The sequence below is a fragment of the Phycodurus eques genome, chromosome 20 (genome assembly GCF_024500275.1).
Source record: "Phycodurus eques isolate BA_2022a chromosome 20, UOR_Pequ_1.1, whole genome shotgun sequence".
Classification (NCBI taxonomy): Eukaryota; Metazoa; Chordata; class Actinopteri; order Syngnathiformes; family Syngnathidae; genus Phycodurus; species Phycodurus eques.
Genome location: NC_084544.1, coordinates 4682471 through 4705937, shown reverse-complemented (window position 1 = coordinate 4705937; position 23467 = coordinate 4682471). Strand labels below are relative to the sequence as shown.

At 40.4% G+C, this 23467-nt stretch overlaps 1 protein-coding gene across 1 annotated transcript in view; it reads right to left on the bottom strand.

The window, feature by feature from the left end:
• Positions 1-388: 388 nt before the first annotated feature.
• rims3 (regulating synaptic membrane exocytosis 3) overlaps positions 389-23467 on the bottom strand; it is a 29279-nt gene continuing 6200 nt past the window's right edge. The window contains exons 2-7 of the mRNA XM_061665370.1: positions 21607-21921; positions 8150-8291; positions 7957-8069; positions 7351-7452; positions 7127-7266; positions 389-6785 (exon numbers count right to left, since the gene is read on the bottom strand). Of these exons, the coding sequence (XP_061521354.1) occupies positions 6573-6785; positions 7127-7266; positions 7351-7452; positions 7957-8069; positions 8150-8291; positions 21607-21871 (975 nt within the window). The 5' untranslated portion in view covers positions 21872-21921 and the 3' untranslated portion in view covers positions 389-6572. The remainder of the gene's footprint in view (positions 6786-7126; positions 7267-7350; positions 7453-7956; positions 8070-8149; positions 8292-21606; positions 21922-23467) is intronic.

Genomic DNA, 23467 nt, shown 5'->3' with positions numbered 1-23467 from the left:
TTTTAGTTTGGGATGTTAAACCAGCTCTGTGGTAGTCTCGCTATCATTCAACTACTAGTATTCTGGGAACAATTCATTCTATAGTCGGTTTACTTCTTTAAAAAAATTGTGTCACCAGTAATAAGAAGGACTTGGCTGGGGTGAAAAAGATCCTAAGTACACTATAAATGGCACTATTCTTTTTTTTTTTTTTGAAGTATTGTTTTGGCGCCATCTTGTGGCATTTTGGTGCCAAGAAACTATGGTGAAGTCTGGAGAGGAGCTTCATTTGGACAGGCCTTGTCTAATAAAAAAATAATGTTTTGCCACTCTTGTGGGAATTACCTACTAAAGGCCCAGGTAAAAAAAAACATGGATTTGAAGATCACACATAATCAGTATTTGTGATTCAAATGAACTTTATTGACTTTGCTCGGTCAAATACATGCAAATACAGGCTTCTGAAAACAAAATGTTTGGATTTTGTTGTTGTTGTTGTAACCCTCAGTTTAATTTTCTTAAAAAACTACATGCACTTTAAGTAATCAATTTTGCAGCTTACAAACCACAAAAATACCAGTTTTACATTATCAAATACTGCACATAGAAAACATTTACAAAGCACAGGTAGAAAATTACAGTCCCCCCCCCACCACCACCTCCCCCCTATCTCTATGTTGGCCATAAAATGCATCCTCCCGTCACAAAGACGCTCTGCGACACGTTGCCCTTTTGCAAACACCTCAGTGGAAAGGTTAAGGCCAGTTAGACAAGACGACCGGCACCAGCAATGCGGATGAACGTTGGTGTAGTGACGCCGAGGTATTCATCAGCTGTGTGCGTGGGTGTTTGTGAGCATCACCGTGTTTCCCGTGAGTGCCATCTCAAGTTGTTTTGTCCTTGTCGTGTTGCATTCAGGAACATTTGTGCTTTGCTGGCTTGGGATATGAATGGTGTGGGGTCATTTAGAGGGGCCGTCAATATAGTCTGACAACATGGCTGCTCGGGAAACCGTTTGACAATTTGGTATCCAGCTTAAGGTCCAGGTACTACTACGCCGTTTGTCCAAACTCGTGGCACAGTTCAGTGCACTAGTGACTAGGGCGCACTAAGTTAATCCATTACAGTACATTTGTTAAGCACAGTTCAGTTGTATTTAACTTTGAAGTAGCCTACAATACATTTGCATTTTATCTGTTAGAGCTGTTTGTTTTCAAGTATTTATTTCAGTCCATTTTTTATGTAACTTATGGGCAGTACATTTTTATTAAATCATTATTTATGTTGTATAATGCCCCATATTTAACCACAGTGTTAATGTTCAAACTGTGCATAATGTTACAGTGGCCTAAAATTATATTAAATATACTTTTTCGATGAACACTTAGGCCTACTATGCACCTATATCGTGATCTTGGTATTTGAAGACATTGGTATTTTTTCAGATGGCAAAAAGTTTGAGTAGCACTGCACTAGATGTGAACTAGTAGATTTTTATATCACGTGTAGCGCGAGTAGCACAGTTTTGCCTCACTGGTAACATGTAGTTGTCCTAGTTTGCCAAAGTTGTCCAGCTAGTAGTAAAAAGGGCAAACTAGTATGTGGACCTTAAGCTCCATGGAAAGAAATGTTACGAGTAACTTTTTAACAGTGCACTGAATTGTCCTACTAGTGAGGACTAGTATATATACTAGTACAGTACATGGAACTTGATCTGAATGTCAATCATATGGAATAAATGCTCAAATGGCTTTCCATGATGGAGACGTTGACATATTAAATGACATAAACCAAACATATACGTACAAGATCCAAAGTATAGGATGTTTGTGTCACTTTGCTACAATAAAAAGACCTCAAGGGGAAAAAAAAAAAAAAAAACACACACAAAGTAGTTTAAAAAGGCTGCTCATGGGGGTGCTATGTCGAAATAGCTACAAGTTTATGGTTAGTCCGATGCATTGCGTAGATTAGAAGTCCTTTTTGTTAGCTGCAAAGCCTCAAAACGTGTAAATGTGAGCAACTTAGATTTTACAGTCAATGTTTATTGCCTAAAGAAAATTGGCAGAGCCAGTGCTACTTGTACTTTAGGGTTGCATGATACTGAGAATGTGCAACTTTCCATGGGAATTAGCAGGAATTTACACAAACTGGAAAATTGCAATTCACTGGTTAGTTAGATTTTTTTTTTTTTTTTAATCGTCTTAAGTACAATTTAGGTTTGGGGGCTGTCATATTTTTTGGTTCTTGATTAAAATACTTTTCACAAATAAAAGCAGTTATATTTTATAAAACTAATTTGCATGCATGCTACATATTCAAAATTTGAATTTTGTATAGTGTATGTACAATATACTGTAGGTGTAAAGATTACCTACAGTATAAGTTAAATTCACGTTCATTCTAATTAAAAATAAACAACAGAATAAAAAAGAATGCAAATTACATTAAATTAATTGTACGAAATATAAAAGTAAATGAATTTCCAAAATTCCTCAGCTAAACTTCCCATAGAAAGTTTCCAGAAAAAAATTCAACATTTCTATCCCATTTGCAACCCTGTTTAAAATTAAATACAAATAATTTTCCCCAAAAAGAGTATACTTTGCATTCCTTCAAAATCTTTCATTTCTTAGTGGCTTCAACCGCATCCTAGCTTATTAATAATAATAACTCCACACCATCAAGAAAAATCAGTATAACCATGCGATAAAGTATACCACAAGTCAAACCAATTTCATCATTGTGGTTGAGAAATTAACTGGTGCAAGAAGGCAGTAATACCTTCACTGCAATGTCAATAAATCAAAAAGCATTGTGCATGCTTCTTTCAACCACTGAGCCGCTTTCTTTCAGGGGAATATACAAACAATACATTAGAGTACAAGTAGTCCCATGTAAGGGAGAGACATTACCGCAAAGTAAATGACAGGAAAAAATTAGGTGTTAGGGTTAAGAAATACATTCAGAAAACTATACACACACATATTCCATATATACTGTATGTAGAACTCCGGTATCAATATTTCAAGCAGAATACAATTGTCCAAACTTTCAAACGTGTAGTACAATAGTGAAGCATGAATCTCCACAATACAATAATAATAATAATACAATAGTGAAGCATGAATCTCCACAATACAATAATAATAATAATAATAATAATGAGAACAATAAGGCCATTGTAAACTGAACAAGCCCTCATCATCACAAGGCAGCTTCGCCCGCACACACTCCCTCCTCTCTATAGTTCCTCTCTAATTATAAAAATAAAATTTTCAACAGGTTGATTGACAATTTTGTCATTTTTTTCTTTCTTTTTTTTTTTTTTTTTTGCACATAAATAAGTCAAATCGGGTTGAAGAACGCCGGACGTGGATATTCAAATCTCATCGTCTGCATCGGCTCAACCATCAATCTCCGTGTCCAGTCTGGAAAGCTTGACATGCCCCCCAGAAAAAAAATAAGAATAATACTCCCAGCATGTCTCCAATTGACCCGTTTCAGTACCTTCACATTCAAAACGTCACCAGAACCTGAACCAACTCTGTCACCGTCAACCCTGCTGCTTGGGAAGCTTTCACATCTACTTTTATCTTCATAAATCATAAAACTTTGTTCTCTAAAAGCCACTTTAAAGTGGGGAAACGGCAAGAAACATGATACAATTGCGTGAAGATTAAAGACCCTGTAAAGTGAATTCTTTACGATGTTTCTAAACACATTAAACATGTTTGAAGATAATTGCTGAAAATGTGCAAAGCCTTGTGGGGATACAAGGTTAAACTGTTTTTCACCATTTTAGATTTCATGATTTTTTTTTTCTTTCGCCACGGTTAAAATGGGGCCACATGAAGCACTTTAGAGTTCCTTGTTGTTGGCTGTGAGTGTGCGCACGTCATGATGAAAAAAAAATAATTGTCCTACATGACAGACAGCGTGTGGACCGGGGCTTCGGGCTAGGCGTGGCCGCTTTAGAGCACCTCATTGTCACGGCGAATGGGAATTATTCCAGCCACTAGAGGCTTTAAGCAGATATATTTTTGCGGCTCAAATATGAAGTTATGTGTAGACATAAGAAATATGTTAGCATCCATTTTTCCAGGTTGTGGTTTCAGCGCATTCAGCGGAAATGCCCGCAGTGTTCGAGAGCCAAGAGAACGGCTTTGATTTTTCACAATTTTGAAGCCTTATTTTATATACTTTGCATTTTTTTTTTCATGTTTTTTTTTTTGTATTCAAATTTGGCAGGTTTGTTAACAACAGTCTTCAGAAGACATATTTTATTTTTCACTTTACAGGGACTTAAAGTATAGTGTTCATATCCCAAACCCTGCATCATTTAAAGCACAATATACAGTATATATATATTTTTTGAACAATTACTTACAGATTTTGAACGTCCTCATTCTTACAGTCCCTCACACTCATAACGCAATGCCATAAATGTGCATACTCACACTTGACGTTAAAGAAAGGCAATATTTCCCTTTGCTTTTGGTTGCGGAATTCAAAGGATTTGGATGCGCATTAAGAAAGAACATTTCTTCAAGGATACCGTTCTGCTTTCAGAACCACTATACACTACAGCAAAAAGTTAACAAACATTTCCATACAAGCTCCAAAACATTGGAATTTACATCGCAAATATTCTTTTCTGATTTTTGCCAAGGAGTTAAACATTCAGCACTGAACATGGAAGTTATACAAGGTGGTTTTTGTCTTCAGGGGTTCTTTGACAAGACTGGATTCCTCCTCTGACAAAGACGATTTTCAAGGAATCACGAAAAAAAAAAAAGTGCACTGAAGAGATTGTGTGCAAATACAGTATTTGTACTCATTTTACATCATCATGCCAGTTGTCCACAAAAAGACACAAATGATAAGATTTTTATACTATATAGAATACCCTACAATATCATAGATCATGTCAAGAAGATTGGAACATACAGTACATAGTTTTCAAATCCAAAACGGAACTGTGAAATTCGTGAGTGCTTTGAGGACAAAAGTACAAATGTGAGCTCTGTTTAAGTGCTGATAAACGGAATGTACCTTTGGGAGAAAAAAAAACAAAACAAAACAAAAAACATTAAATGCCAATTACTCGCTTGAGCTTAAGTACATCGAACTTTCTGATACAACTTGTTATGCTGAATTCATTTTATCTTACTGAGATGCAAGAGTCAGATTAATGACAGAAAGTGCTACGAGTAAAACTGATCTGTTTCTTTTGTTCTTGTAGAAGTGAGAAAACTAATTTTAAACAAGTCAATGTAGCCCAAAAAAACTAACAAAAAAAACACAAAAATCAATAAAGAAAGAAACAAACATGCTGTTACATTTCCATGCTGGCATTCAATTCAAAATAATCACGACATTACATGAAAAACAGCGATAATTGTTTGACTGTGTGGTTTCACAATAAAGTGCTGTCTGGAAAATAACGTAGTGCAACACCAGCGTAAAAAATAAAATGTTGCCGGTGTCACATGGTGTCAGACCACCACGGCGGATGGTCACCGTCATATTTCCTTTTCGATCATATTTCAAGAAAAGCCTCTCAAAACACCAAATGTTGGTACACAAAAGAAAAAAAGTGATGCATCCTGCTTGGGGAGCCCAGAAAAAAAACAACAACCCTGCAATAAAGCTGTTCAGATTTCCCAGAATGCTCAGTGCCCTGTGGTTGAAAAATCAAGGCAGGATCTTGTATCACTACCATCATCATCATATTTTATCCACCAGCTCCTCAATTAGTGATTCCCAACCATTGTGCTGTCCAATTTTACTTAATTGGCCCTAAAAAAAAAAAAAAAAAAAAACTATTTACCACAAATAATGTATCTTTGTTCATCAGAGGTTGGGAAACACGGTCTTCAATAATAGCTCCCTCCGTTACCCCCGCTTTCCTTGCTCTAAAGTTAACTGTAAAGTTTGGAGCACTTTCAAAAGGTCTTTACAAAGGTTGCAAGCAAGCATGCAGAGTGCGGCAGATACATACGAGAACACAAATAAATGTTGAACTATATATGTGTATATGCATATCTATGTATAAACTCAGCCCTGCCCTGTACAATAGCAGTGTTGCTACCTCACATACGTTCCTTTATGTGAATAATCTGCACCTGTTATGCGTTTGGCCCGCAGAATGTAACTTCTAAGTCATTGGCTCTGCTACATATCCATACTTTATCTTGTTCTACTACTTCATCTACGACTACAACAATAACAATTGCTTTGGTTTTTAAAAAAGAATGTTTTGTTCTGTTATTTTCCTCAAGTTTGGCATAGAGGTTAGAAAGTGTCAGCTATATGGCCCTGCGATGGCATTGTGGAACCTCGGAATGCAGGTTATGGCACTCTGTGAACCAAACGTGTCATGGATGGGAATGTTGGAATATGGAGGAGGAAAAATGCTACGTTTTCTGCTAAACTGGTGAATTGATGAGTTTTTCCTGACTAAAAAAAAAAAATAACAAATATGGCTGGGTGAGCGTACAAACAAGTGGGATGTACTGTATGTCGGCTCTTGCGTTTCAGGATATAGTCTTGAGTGGTATGTACAGTACGGGGGTCTGCATGACTCAGCCTTAGGTGCACGAGGGGCTGGTGGCGCTCTCCAGGGAGGACTGCGAGAGGCGTCGGGTGAGGGGTCCGATGCTGGGGTCTGCCAGAGAGGAGGTAGGGAACAGCTTGTACCAGCCGCCGACTGTCGCCGAGAGGTCCAAATCCTCCAACAGGATCTGGGCCATTCCCATGAAGCACTTGTGGTCCATACGCCCATAATCCCCCCACACAATTACCTACACAAAAGGAAAATATTGCGATAAAAACTGTACATGGAGACAGTCACAACTCCTCAGTCGTAATATTAGTCGTTCTTCGCAGAGGATAAAGAATATGCCTGTGATTATTGTTATATTATCTAGCCACATGTCTTGCTCCATTGCTTGTGTTCAAATATCTGTTGCTTAAAGCGTTATAACTTATACATTCACATATTCTGATAAAATCACATCAGCACTGGTTAGAAACTTAATTGTTATATGCTAACCTTATCTAAATCTCTAATTTCCTGGAAAGGCTTAAAGTCAAATGAATTTGAAGTGCACCAATGGAAGCTCAAATTAAACAAGTCCGATACCTGGAGGACTTTTCCCTGAGGACTCTCATCAAACAACAGAGGCTGCTGGTAGCTCGGGTCGAGATTCTTCTTCACGACTTTGGTTTTCTTCTTGGCCAAGCACATTCCGTTCTCGAGGACGTACAGCTTCACGTAGGTTGCTAAACACAGCACAGCAAGAATCAAATCAAAGAATTGTAGTCAATTCTGGCAACAGAGATCACGAAAGAATCAGGAAGGCGGACCTGGAATATTCTTGGAGCCCGGTTTGGGGATCAAGCCTCTGGCCTGGTTGACCTCCACCTCCAGCTGGCCTCCTCTGTCCACCATACCAACATGGACGTCCCCTGCAGAGAAAGAAATATGTATATATAATTTTTTTTTTTTTGCAACTATATCAAGTCAACACAGTTTGAGTCCTTGAAGTGTTCGATTGACAGTTGTGACCACTAGAGGGAGGCAGAGAACAACGTGTTCTTAAAAGTGTTCTTCTGGAATCACATTTCATGCACTTTATATACTTTAAGGGGTACAAATAGGATTGTCAATGGGGTGCTCCCCTTAAACCGTCTGGTTTAGTTTTTTTCACCCTTGACACTTCACTTTTACTGCAAGGGAATATCCCTCCACCTTGTTGGGAATCTAATATTGAGCCCAGTGGGTTACAGTAAAAAGAAAGAAAAAAAAATCCTTCCTTCACTTCTATTAGGCCGTAATCATGTCGGCGTTTAACAAGAGCAAGATGTGCAGGTAAAAGAAACAAAGAGGAGGTGATTTCTGCACGCAGTCAGAGCAACTAGAGCAGAATGAAAAGTGACTGGCATGCTGGGTGCACTTGGCTCGTGGCTTACCCATAGGAGGCGTCGCTAATGTTTGTCGCCCTACGATCTGAGCTGGGCCTAATCCGTCCAGGAAGTCGCTGAACTGGCTCTCGGGCCCGAGGCGTGTGGTAGGGAAGATGAACCTGGAAGGAAAATACCAAAAAAGAAGTCAGGAGGGCCCTCTTGAGTTGACACGCTCGCTCGACATGAGGCCGAAGCTCACGTTCCGTCGGAGCTGTTCGAGTTGGTGCTGCCGTCGGTGGAGTCCTTGCTGCCCTGCCGCGTCACCCGGTTCCTCATCTCCACGGCGATCCCGGTCTCCGTGCTCCGTCGGATTGTGCTGCGAAGCTTCTTGGTCCCACCGTCTAAGAAGAAAAGCAAAAACAAAAACAAGATCACAGCTCACTTTCACTCACACTGCACGGTGAATCGCCGCCAGATCGAGTTGTGTGCCTTCAGTGCAGTACCACGTTGTGCCGCAACATGTCGGGCAGCACTGTCCCCAACTAAACTACAACAACGGGTGTCGTTAGAGAATATATATATATATATATATATATATATATATATATATATATATATATATATATATATATATATACCTGTCAGTAATGTATGCTTTGTTTGTATGTGTTGCTGCTCCATGTGTGTTGAAGTAGCAGTTACTTTAAGGTTGATAATTAATGTAATCATTTATGCTAATTTTCGTTAGCCGGTCTATGGCAATCTAATGACACGTTAAGATTAAGCTAGTGGACTTCATAAGACAAAATGATATGGTTTGATTGAACAGTACTTATGTTTGTATAGGTTTATTTTTCTTCGGCTCGTGTTGTCTGTTTCTTTTCTTTGTTTTACATTCTGTGCGACACGTATTGGTTTCAACCGTCTTCAAACAGCAGACGTTTTGTTGCTCATCATCTGATGCTGCAAACCCGTACCACTTCCAAGCTACAGAAGCCGCTAGGGGGGGGGGGGGAATAAAAATAAAAATAAAAAATGGATGTGACCCCCAAATAATAGCCCTTGCTAAAACTATAAATTATTTTTTTTATTTTTTACAAAGTATATTGACTTTATATATGGCATATTTTTACCACACGTGGCTCTAGAATGTACCCCCCTCGATAAACAGTGCTTCACTGTTATCCAATCAGGGTAAGAAGTGTGATCAGGAAGTGTGGCATTACACAGAGCTGCGCGATAATCATGCTAAGCGTGAGCCTGCTGCATTTACACTTTCCAAATAGGTGTGAGTGACACATTTGAAGCTGTGTCTAGGATTCGCCATATAAAACAGACCGAATAAAAATAAAATACAAATATTCAAATAGGGAAGAACTAGAATTTGCAATTCCCTTAGAAATTGCACATTAATGCTAACCATCCACCCGTCCACTCTCTTTATCGATTGTCTTAATTAGAGTCACGCATGACATGGAGAATATCCCAACTGACTCTGGGCACCTTAAATCAGCAAGCAATATAGAAAATGGATGGATAGAATTGAGCCTTTTCCTTTCTTGAATTCCTTTTGCATGTTTAACTAGGGTCCATTTTTTAACTGCACTGACAAATAGTCAGTAATGAGAAAGAAAGAAAGAAAGAAAGAAAGAAAGAAAGAAAGAAAGAAAGAAAGAAAGAAAGAAAGAAAGAAAGAAAGAAAGAAAGAAAGAAAGAAAGAAAGAAAGAAAAAGAAATTCGGTGGCCGAGTGAGAGGGTGACGCATTTACGGACGAGAGCTTGAGCTCTAACAGCAGAAGAAGCTTCCCGGGCATGATCCCCTGTGATGACACACTAGCGCTGAAAAGACCTCAGGATAAGACATGTAGCCCTGTGCACTCGCGCACTCTCAATCCAAAAACCTGACGATCTTTGCCCCGCTATCCTTATTGCGACCACTTCTTTCTAAGCCGAATTTCCTATAGTAGCTCGCCCACCACTTTTACATAGTGCTCCCAAGTGTTCAGACTGGGACACCACCTAACTGAAAGGCCTTGGGTTGCAGGCTGCGTTTAAGCAAAAATATGTGGCAAGACTGAAAAACATGCGTTTGGATGTTAAAATGTCAGTAATGATAAGTTGTTTGTCTAAAAAAAAAATAGTGTTATATCTGAGGGAAACGTATGTCATGTTCAAGAAACATTTGTGTTTTTTAATCATATTGGATTAAAAAAAAACATTTTCATTACAATCATAAGATGTAAGGGCATTATATTAAGTATCGGTACGCGGGATCGGCAAGCACAATATAAGTGGTATCGGTGCATCGCTAGTGTTTAATGTCTTTCAGCTCCGCGATGTCCTCATGGAGGAGTAAAAGAGGATTGGGCACAATCTGGTCATTTTCACCTAGGGGTGTACTCACTTTTGTTGCTAGCGGTTGAGACATTAATGGCTGGGTGTTGAGTTATTTCGAGGGGACAGACAAGATAACTACTTATTGTTGAAAAATGTCAATTCTTCCATGAAGTGTTGTTCCATGAAAAGAAACAAAATATTGACAAAAAATATGAGATGATGTACACAAATGCAAATTTAGGAGTCTTTAGAAGCAAATACGTCACACCGTGCACGGGAGCACTCTAGGCAAACTTTTTTTTTTTTTTTTTTTTTTTTTTAATCCTGCAGAGAGGATTTAAAGTCTTGAAAATCTCTTCTCAGAGACATGGCAATGGTTGTTAAACACGAAGCATCAGGACGCTTCCTTTTGCTCTGTGCGGCTTATTAGAACTGCACTTATGATGGCAAAACGAATTGGCATAGCTCCCTCGCCCTCATTATTTCCGAGTCCACGTGAATGCTATGGAAAGCTTTTTGAGCATTTATTCCATATCCTAGATATCCAGTTTAAGGTCTGTGCCCCTTGTTGCTAGCTAAAATCAACTCTCAGACGCACTTGATTAGCCCTAAGCAACTCCAAGCTTATTAAGATTCCCTTCGCCATGCTCACCTCGATCGCCATGACAACTCTACACCCGGAACAATCCCGGCGGCCACGTGATGAGGCTGCAATTGTTTTTGTGAGACTTTCGTGTGAGGAAGACGAGCAAGACGGCGGTGACGCCGAGTGTCTGCTGGCAAACTTCAGTCGTCTGCGCTGCTATGACAACCTCCTGATCGGGGAGCAGACGAGGCCACCTGAGACAGCTGGCGCCATGGAGACCAGCTCATCCCTGTTATTATTCCAAAAAAAAAAAAAAGTCCTGAACCTCACCCACTGTCTGAAAATATCTGCTTATTTGAGTTTTACTATGATGACAAAGCATTCTTTTTCTTTTTTCCTCTTCTTTTTTTGCTGTTTTAAGCATTCTTGGAGCCATCAACTTCATCGTCACACTATTTACTCATTTGCCAGTGCGCCCCTCCCCTCACATCAAAACAGCCCCTGTTGAGGAGGAGTGATCTCTTCCTTCCTCTTCCCCTCTTCCTCTTCCTCCTCTGCGCTCACCCCCTTTTCCATTGCCATGGCAACGCCGTCTGCATTGCACCAAGAGCCCCGGCCGGCATGCTCCATCATAAGCCTTTCCCCGCTCCGAGTGCGTTTTCCTGGTATTTTAAATGCTTATTATCTACTGTAGATAGTGATCTTATTTTGGCGACTTTATAGCTAGCTCCTTGTTCTCCTCCTGCACTCAACATTTCAAATTAGAAGTTTTTGCGCGTTCCATCTTGATCACCAAACTAGTATCTTGTCCCATTTGGAAACCCGTTTGAGCGTTGATTTGATATCCATCTTAAGGTCGATGCACTGGTATGCTCTTTGTCCTCACTAGTAAGAAAATACAGCACACCAGTAGAATGACTAGCGCGCACTAGTTAATCCAGTACAGTACATTTATTAAGTGCAGTTCAGTTGTATTGAACTTTGAAGCACACCTTATCTCTTACTATCAGTAATGTTTTACACTACAAGTATCACTTGTGGCCTACTAGTACACAATTATACTTTACTTGTAAACCATATTGCGCAAGTAACACTATTAGGGCAAACTAGTAGGCATGTGTCATGGATTAATAGCCTCCTCGAGCCTGCTAGTAGCACTAATATGGACACTAGTAGTTTTGCCTCACTAATGACATGTAGTCCTACTAGTAAGCAAAGTTGTCCTACTGGTGCGCAGAAATGTCATACAGTAGTGGAAGGCAGTCGTGGAAAAATCCCTACTAGTGCTGTTCTACTAGTGCACCCTAGTCGTTCTACTAGTGTTGTGTATTGTATGTATATTGTATTACTAGTGAGCAAATCAATATCATTGATATCCATCTTAAGATCCATGTACCACTACGGTCTTTGTCCTCACTAGTAGACCAACTTTAGCATACGACTAGGAAAACTACATATTACTAGTGAGACAAAATTGTGCGCTAGTTGACTGCTCTGTGCTACTAATACTATTAGTGGCATTATACAATTCTAGTTAACATCAAGTGCTTCACTAGTAGTACGAGTAGTAGTGTGTGTCAACTAGTACCTAGTTTTGCCTCACTGCTAGTATGCTAAAGTTGTCCTACTAGTGTGCTGGGAAATTTTGCACAGTCATGGAAACACATTACTAATAAGACAAAGCCGCTGTACTAGTGCACTGAATTGTCTTACCAGTGAGGATAAACAGCATACTAGTGCATGGACCTTAATCTGGATATGAATCGAATAAATGGTCAGTCCCATTCAGTCCAAAGTAAACAAAGAAGCATAGTTTTCCCTCCACAGTTGAACTCACTTTTGATTGCGAGGCCAAAACAAAGAAACACGCACTGTAATTAGTGCTAGTCTGACATAAATCCAACGACTAATAGTCATTACATAAACTAGTCGAGAAGAGGCCCTTTATTCGCCGGCGGATATGAGGAATAACTCATCCCCAGGAGACGTGCAAGATTGCACAAAGCACGCGGCATCCAATTCAGAGAAGACTCTGTGCACATAAAAGGTAGGAAAGTGAAAACAATCCAGATATTAGATAATAAACTTGAACTCACAAGGTGGAAGCAAATTAATCGATTGTCGAGAATGGGGCATCAACAGTGTAAAAGTACTATTTGTGTGTGTGTGTGTGTGTGTGGATCATTAAAGCCGCTTTGACATTTGGAGAGAACACTGATGAAGCCTTTGTCATTATGCGCCGTAATATAGAATGCCGTTTTTAGCCTGCCCGGCTGCGCCGACGTGCCTATTGGATGCGCCGGTGACGGCAGCGAGCCGCCGTGCGTAGCAACAGTAACCAAGCATGGGTGTCTGCGATGAAAGATTTTGTTGTGGCGTCTTCACTCCTCGCCCCTCCTCGCTAAATTTGGAGCCCCAAAAAAACGGGAAGCTTCAAAAAGGTAGAGAGTAAAAATGGAGATTATTTATAGATGAATCTGTGTCAGTTACATAAGAAGGATGAAAATTGGGTTTGGCCATGTTTATTTCTTCTTCTGTATGCATGAAATCCATCTATCTATCCTTTTTCTACAACTGTTTGAGGGTTCATGGCGTTACGTCTTTTTACGCCAGACATTTGAAAACATATTGCTACTTTATACTCCTTACTTAGTCAAAACAGGCTCATTAGCTCTTTCAATCGCCACAGATGACGACACGACAAAAAAAAGACATAAATAGAGAGAGGTCAAGTCAAGGGCGGTTAGGATCTTGACTGAATGATTGATTGAGATCTTTGGGACTAATAGGGCGGAACGTGAACAACGATGACGCAACACGATCAAAGAAGCAAGACATTCCCCGTTAATGGCTTCTATTTTTTTTTAAGGATTAATCTAAAAACCACCAGATCTTTTTTTTGTTCTTCTTCTTCTTATTCTTAGTATGAGCAATTGAGCGCTACGTAAGTGAATAAAGGACGGAAATTATTCTGTGTGCAGATAATGTTTTTTTCAAGTTATCAAAATGGGCATTGCATATAATTGACTGTAATTCATTTTTAGTTGTTGTTATTAAGTACATTTTAGAGTCTGTCCTTTTTTTTTTAGTTTTTTTACCAAGTTGTTTGGACTTTTGGCTTGTCCCATCAGTACTTCAACTTTTGTCTTTTTTTTTTTTTTTTTTTATATACTCGTACCTGTACTTCTATACTTAAGACCAGTGTGTGATTACGGTACTTTTGCTACCTGCGTCTTAATAAGGAAAGAATTCAAACAAATCTCCCGCGTTGTCTTCAGTGTGTGCGTGAATCCATTAACATCCCAGGGCAGGACAACAGCGACCAATAAGAAGCCATTAGCCTTTTGCCCAGCACCCTTCTGCATGGGAAATGGTTTGTACTAATCTGAAATCTTCACGTACGGCAGGATGTCTGCCGGTGAGTTAATATGCTGCACCGGCTTCTGTGTAATGTCAATTAATTACATCGAGGAAAAAGGGCAATCTAATTCTCAAGTAATCTCCCCTGGAATACTCAACTTCATGGGGAGCGGATGAGAAGAAACAGATATGACTAATGTATTAATTATGTCTATGAAACATGAAAATTGACATTAGAAGGACATTTGGGTGTATTATCTGATTTGATTTGACTGTTTTGTCCCTGCGAACGGCCTAAAAAGAAAGAAAGAAAATGACGCAGAAAGGTTAATCGAAAGATTGGTATGACTATTTCACCAATGTTGCAGATTTGTTGCACTCAGGCTTAAGAGCAAAATGTCATTTGGACTTTGAGAAGGGGAACCTGTGGAGAGTCTCCTGTCGCGCAGCAGCCGTCTGCCGGCGCCATCAAACAGATTTAGAAATAAGCCCTCCTGTGTGTTTACATTGGCTGAGAGGAGAAGTGTGCACGTGTGTGTGTGTGTGTGTTTGTGTTGGTCAAACACACCAAACAGTCACATCATATCATCATTTTTTTTACACACGGGCACACACACACAATACTCCTGAGAACACAAACACACACACGTAATTACTGTGCTCCTGAGCAATTTCCTGCATTGTTGATGTTGTTTATTTGATAGTTGCGTAGCGCAGCTACTTGACCACCTTCGATTGAAAATAATGATACGAGCTGCTTTATACTGTACGTGAGTTTCTCTCTGGCTGCCTTGCGACTGCTTTTCATGATGATATGCTCGAAGCTTTAGCTTTAAGTTCTTTGCTTTGCTACAAAACAAACTGTTGTTGGTTTTGTTTGGATAGATCTGCCGTATGTACAGTAGAAAACACTTTCCTGAGAATGTTCTGCCATCAAAAAAAAACGATATTTATAAAGTTTTTTTGTATGTTTTCTAGATCACAGATTTTCACCCATCGCGTGTGGTTCTGGAACGAATCCCCCGCAATAAAGAGGGGTTGAACTGTCCCCAATAATCTATCAAGAAAATGGAATCAAATCCATCACTAATCGAGAGTCTCGACCCATTTATATTTGTACGTATGGCCTGTGGAACAAAAGGGGTTTCCGTAGCAAGACTGTGGAATAAAAATGATGATCAATTGCAAAGGCAACAAAAGTAATACGGGCGCAGGAAGTTGGGACGAGGACGAAGCAGGAGGCAAAGATATTGTAAGCAACGGCGGTTTCAAATGTGTTTTGTAGCCTCGGAATCGCACCGGCGGGGAGCAGAAAGCTTTTTAAGAGTACTGAGTAAGGTCTCAGTTGGGATTTATTGGGAGAGCCAGGGACTCAAAAGTGGTGCAAGGGGGGTCGATAATGGCACCGCAACGTTGCATTAGAGGCAACTCGAAAAGAAAGTCGAAGGATTTGTCCTCCATCTAAATGGCTTTCACCTGGAGACGTGCTGTGACCCAGCAGAGACCTTGTTGTGAAATATTTCCAGTAAAATTTCAAGAACAAGCAACGGCTTGAGTCATCTTAATGAGAGCAATTTTCTTTGGAGAGAGATTTTCCCTAAAAAGCAGTGATCGTAGTGAGGTTTGAAGTGCTGCTGCCAAAACGCTGATGACTCAGAATGAGCAATAAGTAGGGCACTGTGGGACAGAACCCCCAAAACAAATGAAAACAGCCTGAGTGTAATTCCAGGACAAGACACACTATTTGGACTTTTTCACTATCGGGCATTTTCAGTGGGGATTTAATATATTATTGTTTGTTTTTTGTTTCAACCTACTTGGTGCATCTTCTGACCAACAGTTACATTCTAATATTTGTCTCATAAAATTGTATTTGGGTGTTGCATTTGTTCAATGAGAGTTTCCCTCGGCTGCAATGCTTCCAGTACGTGTATGTGGACCTTGGCCTTATCTTGTCCAATCAGATTTTAGCTTCTTTGCGTTGCCGTGTCAACGGAATCTGTCCAGGGCCTTCAGAATCGGGAGTGCTGGCAATGGGACTGTTTGTTGAACCATTCGGATTTTGAAATTCACCCTCACAGGGCCAGAGCGCTGGCTCGCGATGACTTCAGCATTATTCCGTCTTCTGATTGGCTGATCGGAGCAAAACTTGTTCCAGCCCAGTACAAGTAGCAAAACACAGTCCCTACTAAAAGGTACCAATTGCACGACCCACCACCGCTATATTAAAAAAAACTAATGTCAGTGTTATGCAGTTGTTTTAAATACACAACATGTAATTCTCATTGTTTTATGTTTACTTTAATTAGCTAGTACCGAAAATGCACTTGCGGTTTCATAACCATTCAAACCCATCCGGAGAAAAACAACCGTTCCCTTCCCGTGAGAGATGTTTACAAAGTCTCATAATCTGCTGCTTTTGTGTGCCTCTGGTGTATACTTGTGCCATTATCCATCCGCAGCAATAAACATGCCAAAAGAAGGAAGGTGAGCGATGTAAAATGATATTGAAAGGAAATGTCGAGTTGGGTTGAAGAGCTAAATGGAGCACAGAATACTGAGATGAAGGAACGTATCCCAGCTTAATATATACGTCCGTACCTACATTTCTAGAACATCGTATAGAATGGTGGAGGCTCAGATCAGACATGAAGCGCAGCAGACACGCACATTCCGCTCCATTCCTTCCATTAATCTAACTCTCCTTGGGGTGTTGAATCTCAAGAGTGCTCGCCCTCCGTGCGAGCTCTCCTTTTGCAGGCATGGATAAACCCGCACAGGAGATAAGACTGACTGGACCCGGCGAGCGGAGGAGTGAGTCATCCCTTGAAACCTATGGAAATAGTTTGTGTGAGCTCCTTTTTCTGGGTTACTAATAATAGCAGGCAATAAATAGACCAAAGACAGAACAGCAAAAAAAAAATGCCAACTCAAAGCTGGCCAGCTAGCAAATCCTTGAATTATGAATTTATCTACACGTTGACAAACACAGGAGGGCAACAACAGCGCAGCCAAGACGGGTTTGCATTTCACGCGCGGATTTGTGTATTGATGCGACGCCTGTTATGTAATGCAGAAATGTTCGTCGTACAAATTCACGCGTTGGTGCTGCTCGCCATTTTGAGCCTCCGTGGGCCCAGCGAGCAAAACGGGACCGCGGCTTTGGCGTTTTCTTTAAGCCGCGCCCCCTCGTCACACGTGTGGCAGTCGTTAGGTAGTCAAGTGCCGGCGATGGTCGAATTTCCTCCCACCTGTGTCCTGAATACTGCGAACTGGCCATAACATTAGGCACAACTGCGCAATTCATTAAGATCCTGTCTTTGTAAAATTCTTTCAGATATTGGTTCAGATATTTTACATATTTACGTCCTTCAACATTTCTTAACCAATTCAAACCATTCCAACTTCAAGTCGGTCACATACGTTTCACTATAATGCGGTACTAGTGCCCTAGTTAAAGAAAGTGACCCAGACAAAAATATTTCTGTTTTACTGAAAGAAAACTATTGTTGCTTAAGAAATTTTGCATGCAGATTGTTTTTACAGTTAGAAAAAGCATGATGTCATTATTTTAAGACAGAGGCTTTATGTCAAAAGAAAAAAAAAAAAGAGAGCTCATTCCGCTGATGTTTGCGAACTGACTGGATCCAATTCACAAAATGCACCATGACCAGAGCATCGCCTGCAGACGCAATAACACTGTAACATTACCTTCTCAATGTGCCGTAATAGTATTCATCTCCATTCATTCCATTAAGCCTCCCCTTTAAATCCTGTTATTTAATTTTAGAGGGTTGAAATAAAACGCAGCGTTTAAAGGGGAGCAACAATTACTGTTATGTAATATAGCGTATACAGCATTCCCGTGCTATATCGCGGCTCATCCTTCGCGGTCTTGCAACATTGAGATTTTGAAGCAATTTCTAATGGGTTGATTTGAGTCCACTTGTATCTCAACTTTTTGCTCTCATGTCAAAGCTTCTTTGAATTGAAATTACCACTCCTGTACAGTTGTTACTCATCTCTGGGAACAAATTAACCCTGTGGCTTATTGGCTATCGGCTGACCAACCAAGCGTGGAAGACGGGCCAGGACCCCGGGCCGTACGTCAGACAATCAATGCACCTGCCATTCAAAAACATGGCGCCCTGACAACTGTGCAGATTTAGCCGATAATGACCACCAGCAAGGGATGTCAAAAAGGATCCTGATTGAAATTGACCGAGTTGGTAAGGATGTTTGCGTGTCTAATTTTAAGCTCCTGGTTTCTGGCGCTGGACTGCTGAAATAAACAGGAAAGAGTCTCACTGCGTCATTCATTGAACAGACTTGTTTGTCAAAAAACATTTGTTGTTGTTGTTGTTTTTAACACAACTATTAGTCACACAGGAACATTTTCCTGATGGAAAATGCGTCGACATCACGTGATGGGAAACAGTTAACTCACAAAGCCTTACCAATGGGATTTAAATCAGCAGATGCTAAATAATAATTGACGTTTTACAGCATTGAGTCATTTCACAGATTGGATCGATGCTAAATAATAATTGACATTTTACAGCATTGAGTCCTTTCACAGATTGGATCGATGTGCAAGGTGAGGACATCTCCTCCACGCATTTTCAGAGTTTAGGAGATTTAGGTCTGATCTTTGACTGTATGACATGATTAAAGGTTGATCGGACTATCAAGCATTTATATAGGATATGAATATATAGGATAGTTCATAATTATTTATTACTTTTGATTTAATGAGCTTTTTATGTGATTTTAAAAAGGTATTTTCTTTAAAATAAATAGATGTGTATCAGATTAGCATGTTGATTCTGAGATTTCTCCACATTAGGTTCATTATGGAACAATTATTATGTTGTATAATGATATTATTGATACTGATATTATGGTACGATATACTATTGATATTAAATCCATGCGTGCTCATCTATGCAACTACTCATACTTTTCTATTTGTAATATCCGCCCTCTAAAGGACTTGGATTTTCAACCAAACTTCACCAAAAAATGGAAATGTGTAAAAAAAATTTTTTTTTTTTTTTTTTTTGTAGATTTCTTTTCCCTATGATCCATAATATAATAAAAGGTCATCAATGGCAATTTTTCATTCTGCGTCTACCGTATCGCACATTTTGTGGATTTTAGCAATGATGACTGTCGTGCAGGTGACGCCACCGTAACGAGAAGAGCCCCAATATGGATGCTGGTGGACGCACGGGGTGCATGATCCTGTCATTTATAGTTCCAGGCAACATATGTTCTCCTGGCAGCTGAGAACATTTAAAGTTAGACACCGCCTTCCTCTTCTTCACATCCTCAGCCACTATGAGCCTCCTCGTGCTTACTTTGCTCTCTGTTCGCTTCAACAATAGGAAAACAGAGACATGGCAGACACACCAGCGACAGGTGAAAATTCCCTTTACCCCGCCCACACCTTCAACACTTTATACACACATTTGCACACACACAAATTGCAAGCTTAACGTGTATAACTTAGCAATATTTTCTTATTTGACGAAATGAAGATCCTCCCGTCACTTCAACTTAGCTCTTTGGCACCGAAAGGCCAAAGATAGTGCCAAAGTCATACTTTTGAATTACAAATGTCTTTTGACTGAGCTCAAAGACGCGAGTTTTTCAGCAAAAAAATAGAGGATATATCCCCCCCTCCAAAACAAATCTGCGATTAGGTGAATTTGCAAATCGACACTATGCAGGGGGATACTGCATGGATACCATTCAGTATTCAGATGAGTGCGTGTCTCCACATGAATGACAGCGTGTGTTCCTGTTTACACTGCCTGTGGGACATATGGTGACTCTGTTAGCGCTGGCACCACAAATGTGTGTTGGACATGCACACGCCTCTCTGGTCACGCATCCGCTGTATTCTGTTTACTCTCGCAGAGGAGCAAAGTTATATTTAAATTACAGGAGATGGCATTATTTTTACTGCTTGTTCATTTCTCGACTTATTCTAAAAGCTAAAAATGAGAAATATCAACATTTTATGGTACTTTATGCTCGTATTCCCACCTTTTTCACGTGAATGTATTTTAGTGGCTCTAAATGCCCATCATATTTCAGTGATGCATAAAAATAATAATTCAAGCTTCTTGCAAATAATAAATCTATTTCAATTCATTTCTACCCACTTTTAACCCATCTCCAAAAAGGCTTAGATTGCAATGCAATGCAATAGTTTTTTACATCTATTACACAATCCTAAGCTTTTTAATGCAACTGAAAGTCGTTTTCAGCTCAATAAAGTGCATTGGCATTTGAACCAAATCCTTCCAATTTCAGATAAGAACAGGCTATAAAATGTCACACTCTGCTGGATTTACACAGCAGATAGCAACAACACTCAGATCAGGTTTTAAGGCCGAATGGTCTCCCAGAAATAAACACAGTCAATGTCCAGCCACATCGCGTGCAGGCAAGCAGAAAGCAAATTGTAGACATGGGCACGCTGTTCTGAAAAGGTTGAACGCACAACGTTGGACTTGAAGGGGAAACCAGACTTGCCGAGATGATAAGAGGAAATGAACTACATTTCTCACGGCTGTAATTTGGAATTGGAAATAAGTCAGCCTTTACCAAGCCTGACTCAATGACTGAGTTTTCTTACTTCCCACCAGGAATAAGCGGGCTTGTGTTCGCGACTGGCAACCGACTGTTTCTATTGCACCAGTATGGTATCGACTGTAGGCCTATCATTATTCCCACGGGAGACAGATGAGAACATAACGTCCCAATCATTATCATACAGCCCCCATATGTGCAAGCCGCTGCTGCTTGAGACCACCGCTGACATTATACTGCAGCCTAAAGGTGCTATGGAAAAGGACAAAGGATATTTTGACAGGCAAATGAAAATCAACAGCAACTACTGATTTCTGGAGACATTGAGTGTGACTGTTGACGAGCTAACACTAACACTGAAGAGGAATTCTGTAGAATTCATTGACTTGTTGATATGTAGAATGCCAGACTTGAAGCGGGGAATTGTTTGAACAGATTAAGAAATGTGGAAGGAGGAGGCAAGTGTGTAAAAACATCTCTTAATTTGGGAATTTTACAGTGGAAAATTTGGGAAATGTGAATGGTTTCAGTCACTAAAGACATCTGAAAGGAGGATATATAAAACTCTCTTAATTTGAGAATTTTCCTGTGGAAAAGTGTGAAATTTGTATTTGTGTCATATTCACTTGAATGGAGTTTTTTTTGTATGGAAAATATGGAATTCTGTGAAAAGTGGGAATTTTGGGAATGTGGAAAGTAGTTCAACAAGTCCTTAATTTCATGAATCTTTTGACGTGCGATAGGTTTGGGAGACAAAAGGAGATTGCGTTTGAATGAAGAACATTGAACGTAAGAAAAGGAGCCGCCGGCGGCGGACGATGAAAATGACCGACCGTGCTGGTTGAGCTGCTGCGTGCTCTTGCTCCACTGCGACAAGCCCACAATAGCCACCATCTTGGCTCCCAGACTGGAGCGCCGCTTCTTGTTGCCGGCCAGCGACGCCGACTCGGGACCCCCGCCTCCGGGACTCTTCTCCAAGTTGTACATGGCCCCCGAGATGCTTGAGGAGCGCACCACGTTTCGAGCCGCTTCGCTCAGCCCGCTGAGGCTGCTCAGCCCGGCCGGGCTGGGCACCTCCACGGAGCTGCTCAGCATCATGGTCCCGCTGGCCGAGAGGACCGGTGGGGGGCAGGAACGTTGACGTGAGGCTGAGGAAACAACAAAAGAAGAAGAAATATTACGTGAGGTCAAGGCAGGGCCCAAACCTTCTGTAAAAAATACTTACAGTACTTCCACTTCCCGAGCACGCTTAATGAAAAGTGTTTGGAGTATCTCTCTGTTGAATTTCAGTCCAATTTCCAACTAAATTCAAAACACCGAGGAAGCAGATGAGACTCAAAAGCTCTCCAAAATAACTTGCAATAAGTGCAGAACAAAGATGGCAAAAGGTCAGTGTGGGGGGAGGGGGGGGGGCGAAAACATCCGCGGTCACACAAACAAATGTCAGGGGTGGCCCGCTGTTGGCGGGCAACCTTGTCAGCTGATGTTTGTCTCACGTGGCTCCCCGGAATCATATTTGGATTCGAACCTTAAACGGTGACAGAGGAACCATCACCGCTTGGGCTGCGTGTGGATTCCATAAATTAACTTAACCACATGATTTCTGTTGTACCAAGCCAGGAATTTGTGTCGTGTCCCCCAAATTATTTGTTCATGCGTGTTTTTTTTGTTGTTTTTTTTATCTGACTTTCATAGTGTATTACGTCAAAATGACCTTTTTAACATGCTCCCTTTTTCTGAACATTATCACTGCATCTCATGCTTGTGCAGCTCATAAAGATAAGCAGCGAATCTCTCTTTTAATTTATGCCCACCATCTGAGTGTGTGTCAACGTTTTTTTTAAACACTGGCCGACGGCTGTACGGACCAACGCACATATTATTTATGCTACAGCACTCATTCCTGTAGCAGGATGTCTTAAATAATACATATACTGTAGAGTGAGTTTGCCCTTAATACGTCCTTAAAAATTCTAACTTGGATGGAGACGCAGGCACTTTTGTTGCCTCTGGAAATCTTGTCACATCAGCACAATGCTGACATTCACCAATTGATGCTTTTTGCATGGTTACGTTTGGAATAAAGAAGATGCGAAGGTTTTTGGTGAGTGTGAGAGAAACTATTCCATATCTATGAGTTTTTTTGGTGAGAGTGGTGTGCGTGGAAGGTTTTTGAGTTGAATGAGTTTGTGAGCATGAGAGGCTTTTTGGTTTGGCGGGAAAGTTGGTCAGTTTTTTCGGTGGATTTAGAATCGCAGCAATAAAAACATTTTTTTTTAAAAAGATGTGAAGTAACAATGGGCACATTTTTGCATTTTGTGGGCAAAGTCGACGTGGGTGAGTCTACGTCTATGTGCATCGAGGGTCTCGGTGGGGGTGGGGGGACACACACAGCGAGTAGTGCTGGAGGAAATGAAGATCAGGGAACAGATTAAAGCTTGTGAGACAAGCGAGATAAACAGAATGCATCTGCTTTTAACAGAGATGTGGAGAAAGAAGAATGAGCTTCAGAAGAAACTGTGGGAGGAGATGATTCTTCATGATGAATGGGCACAGATAAAGACACTTCCACAAGTCAGTATATCATTGTACATGATGCCCTGGCATGGCATGACATTGGATAGAAATGACTTATTATTTATTGTCACACATTCTATAGCATTTTGGGGTTATGGGGTTAGGACTATGTAGTTT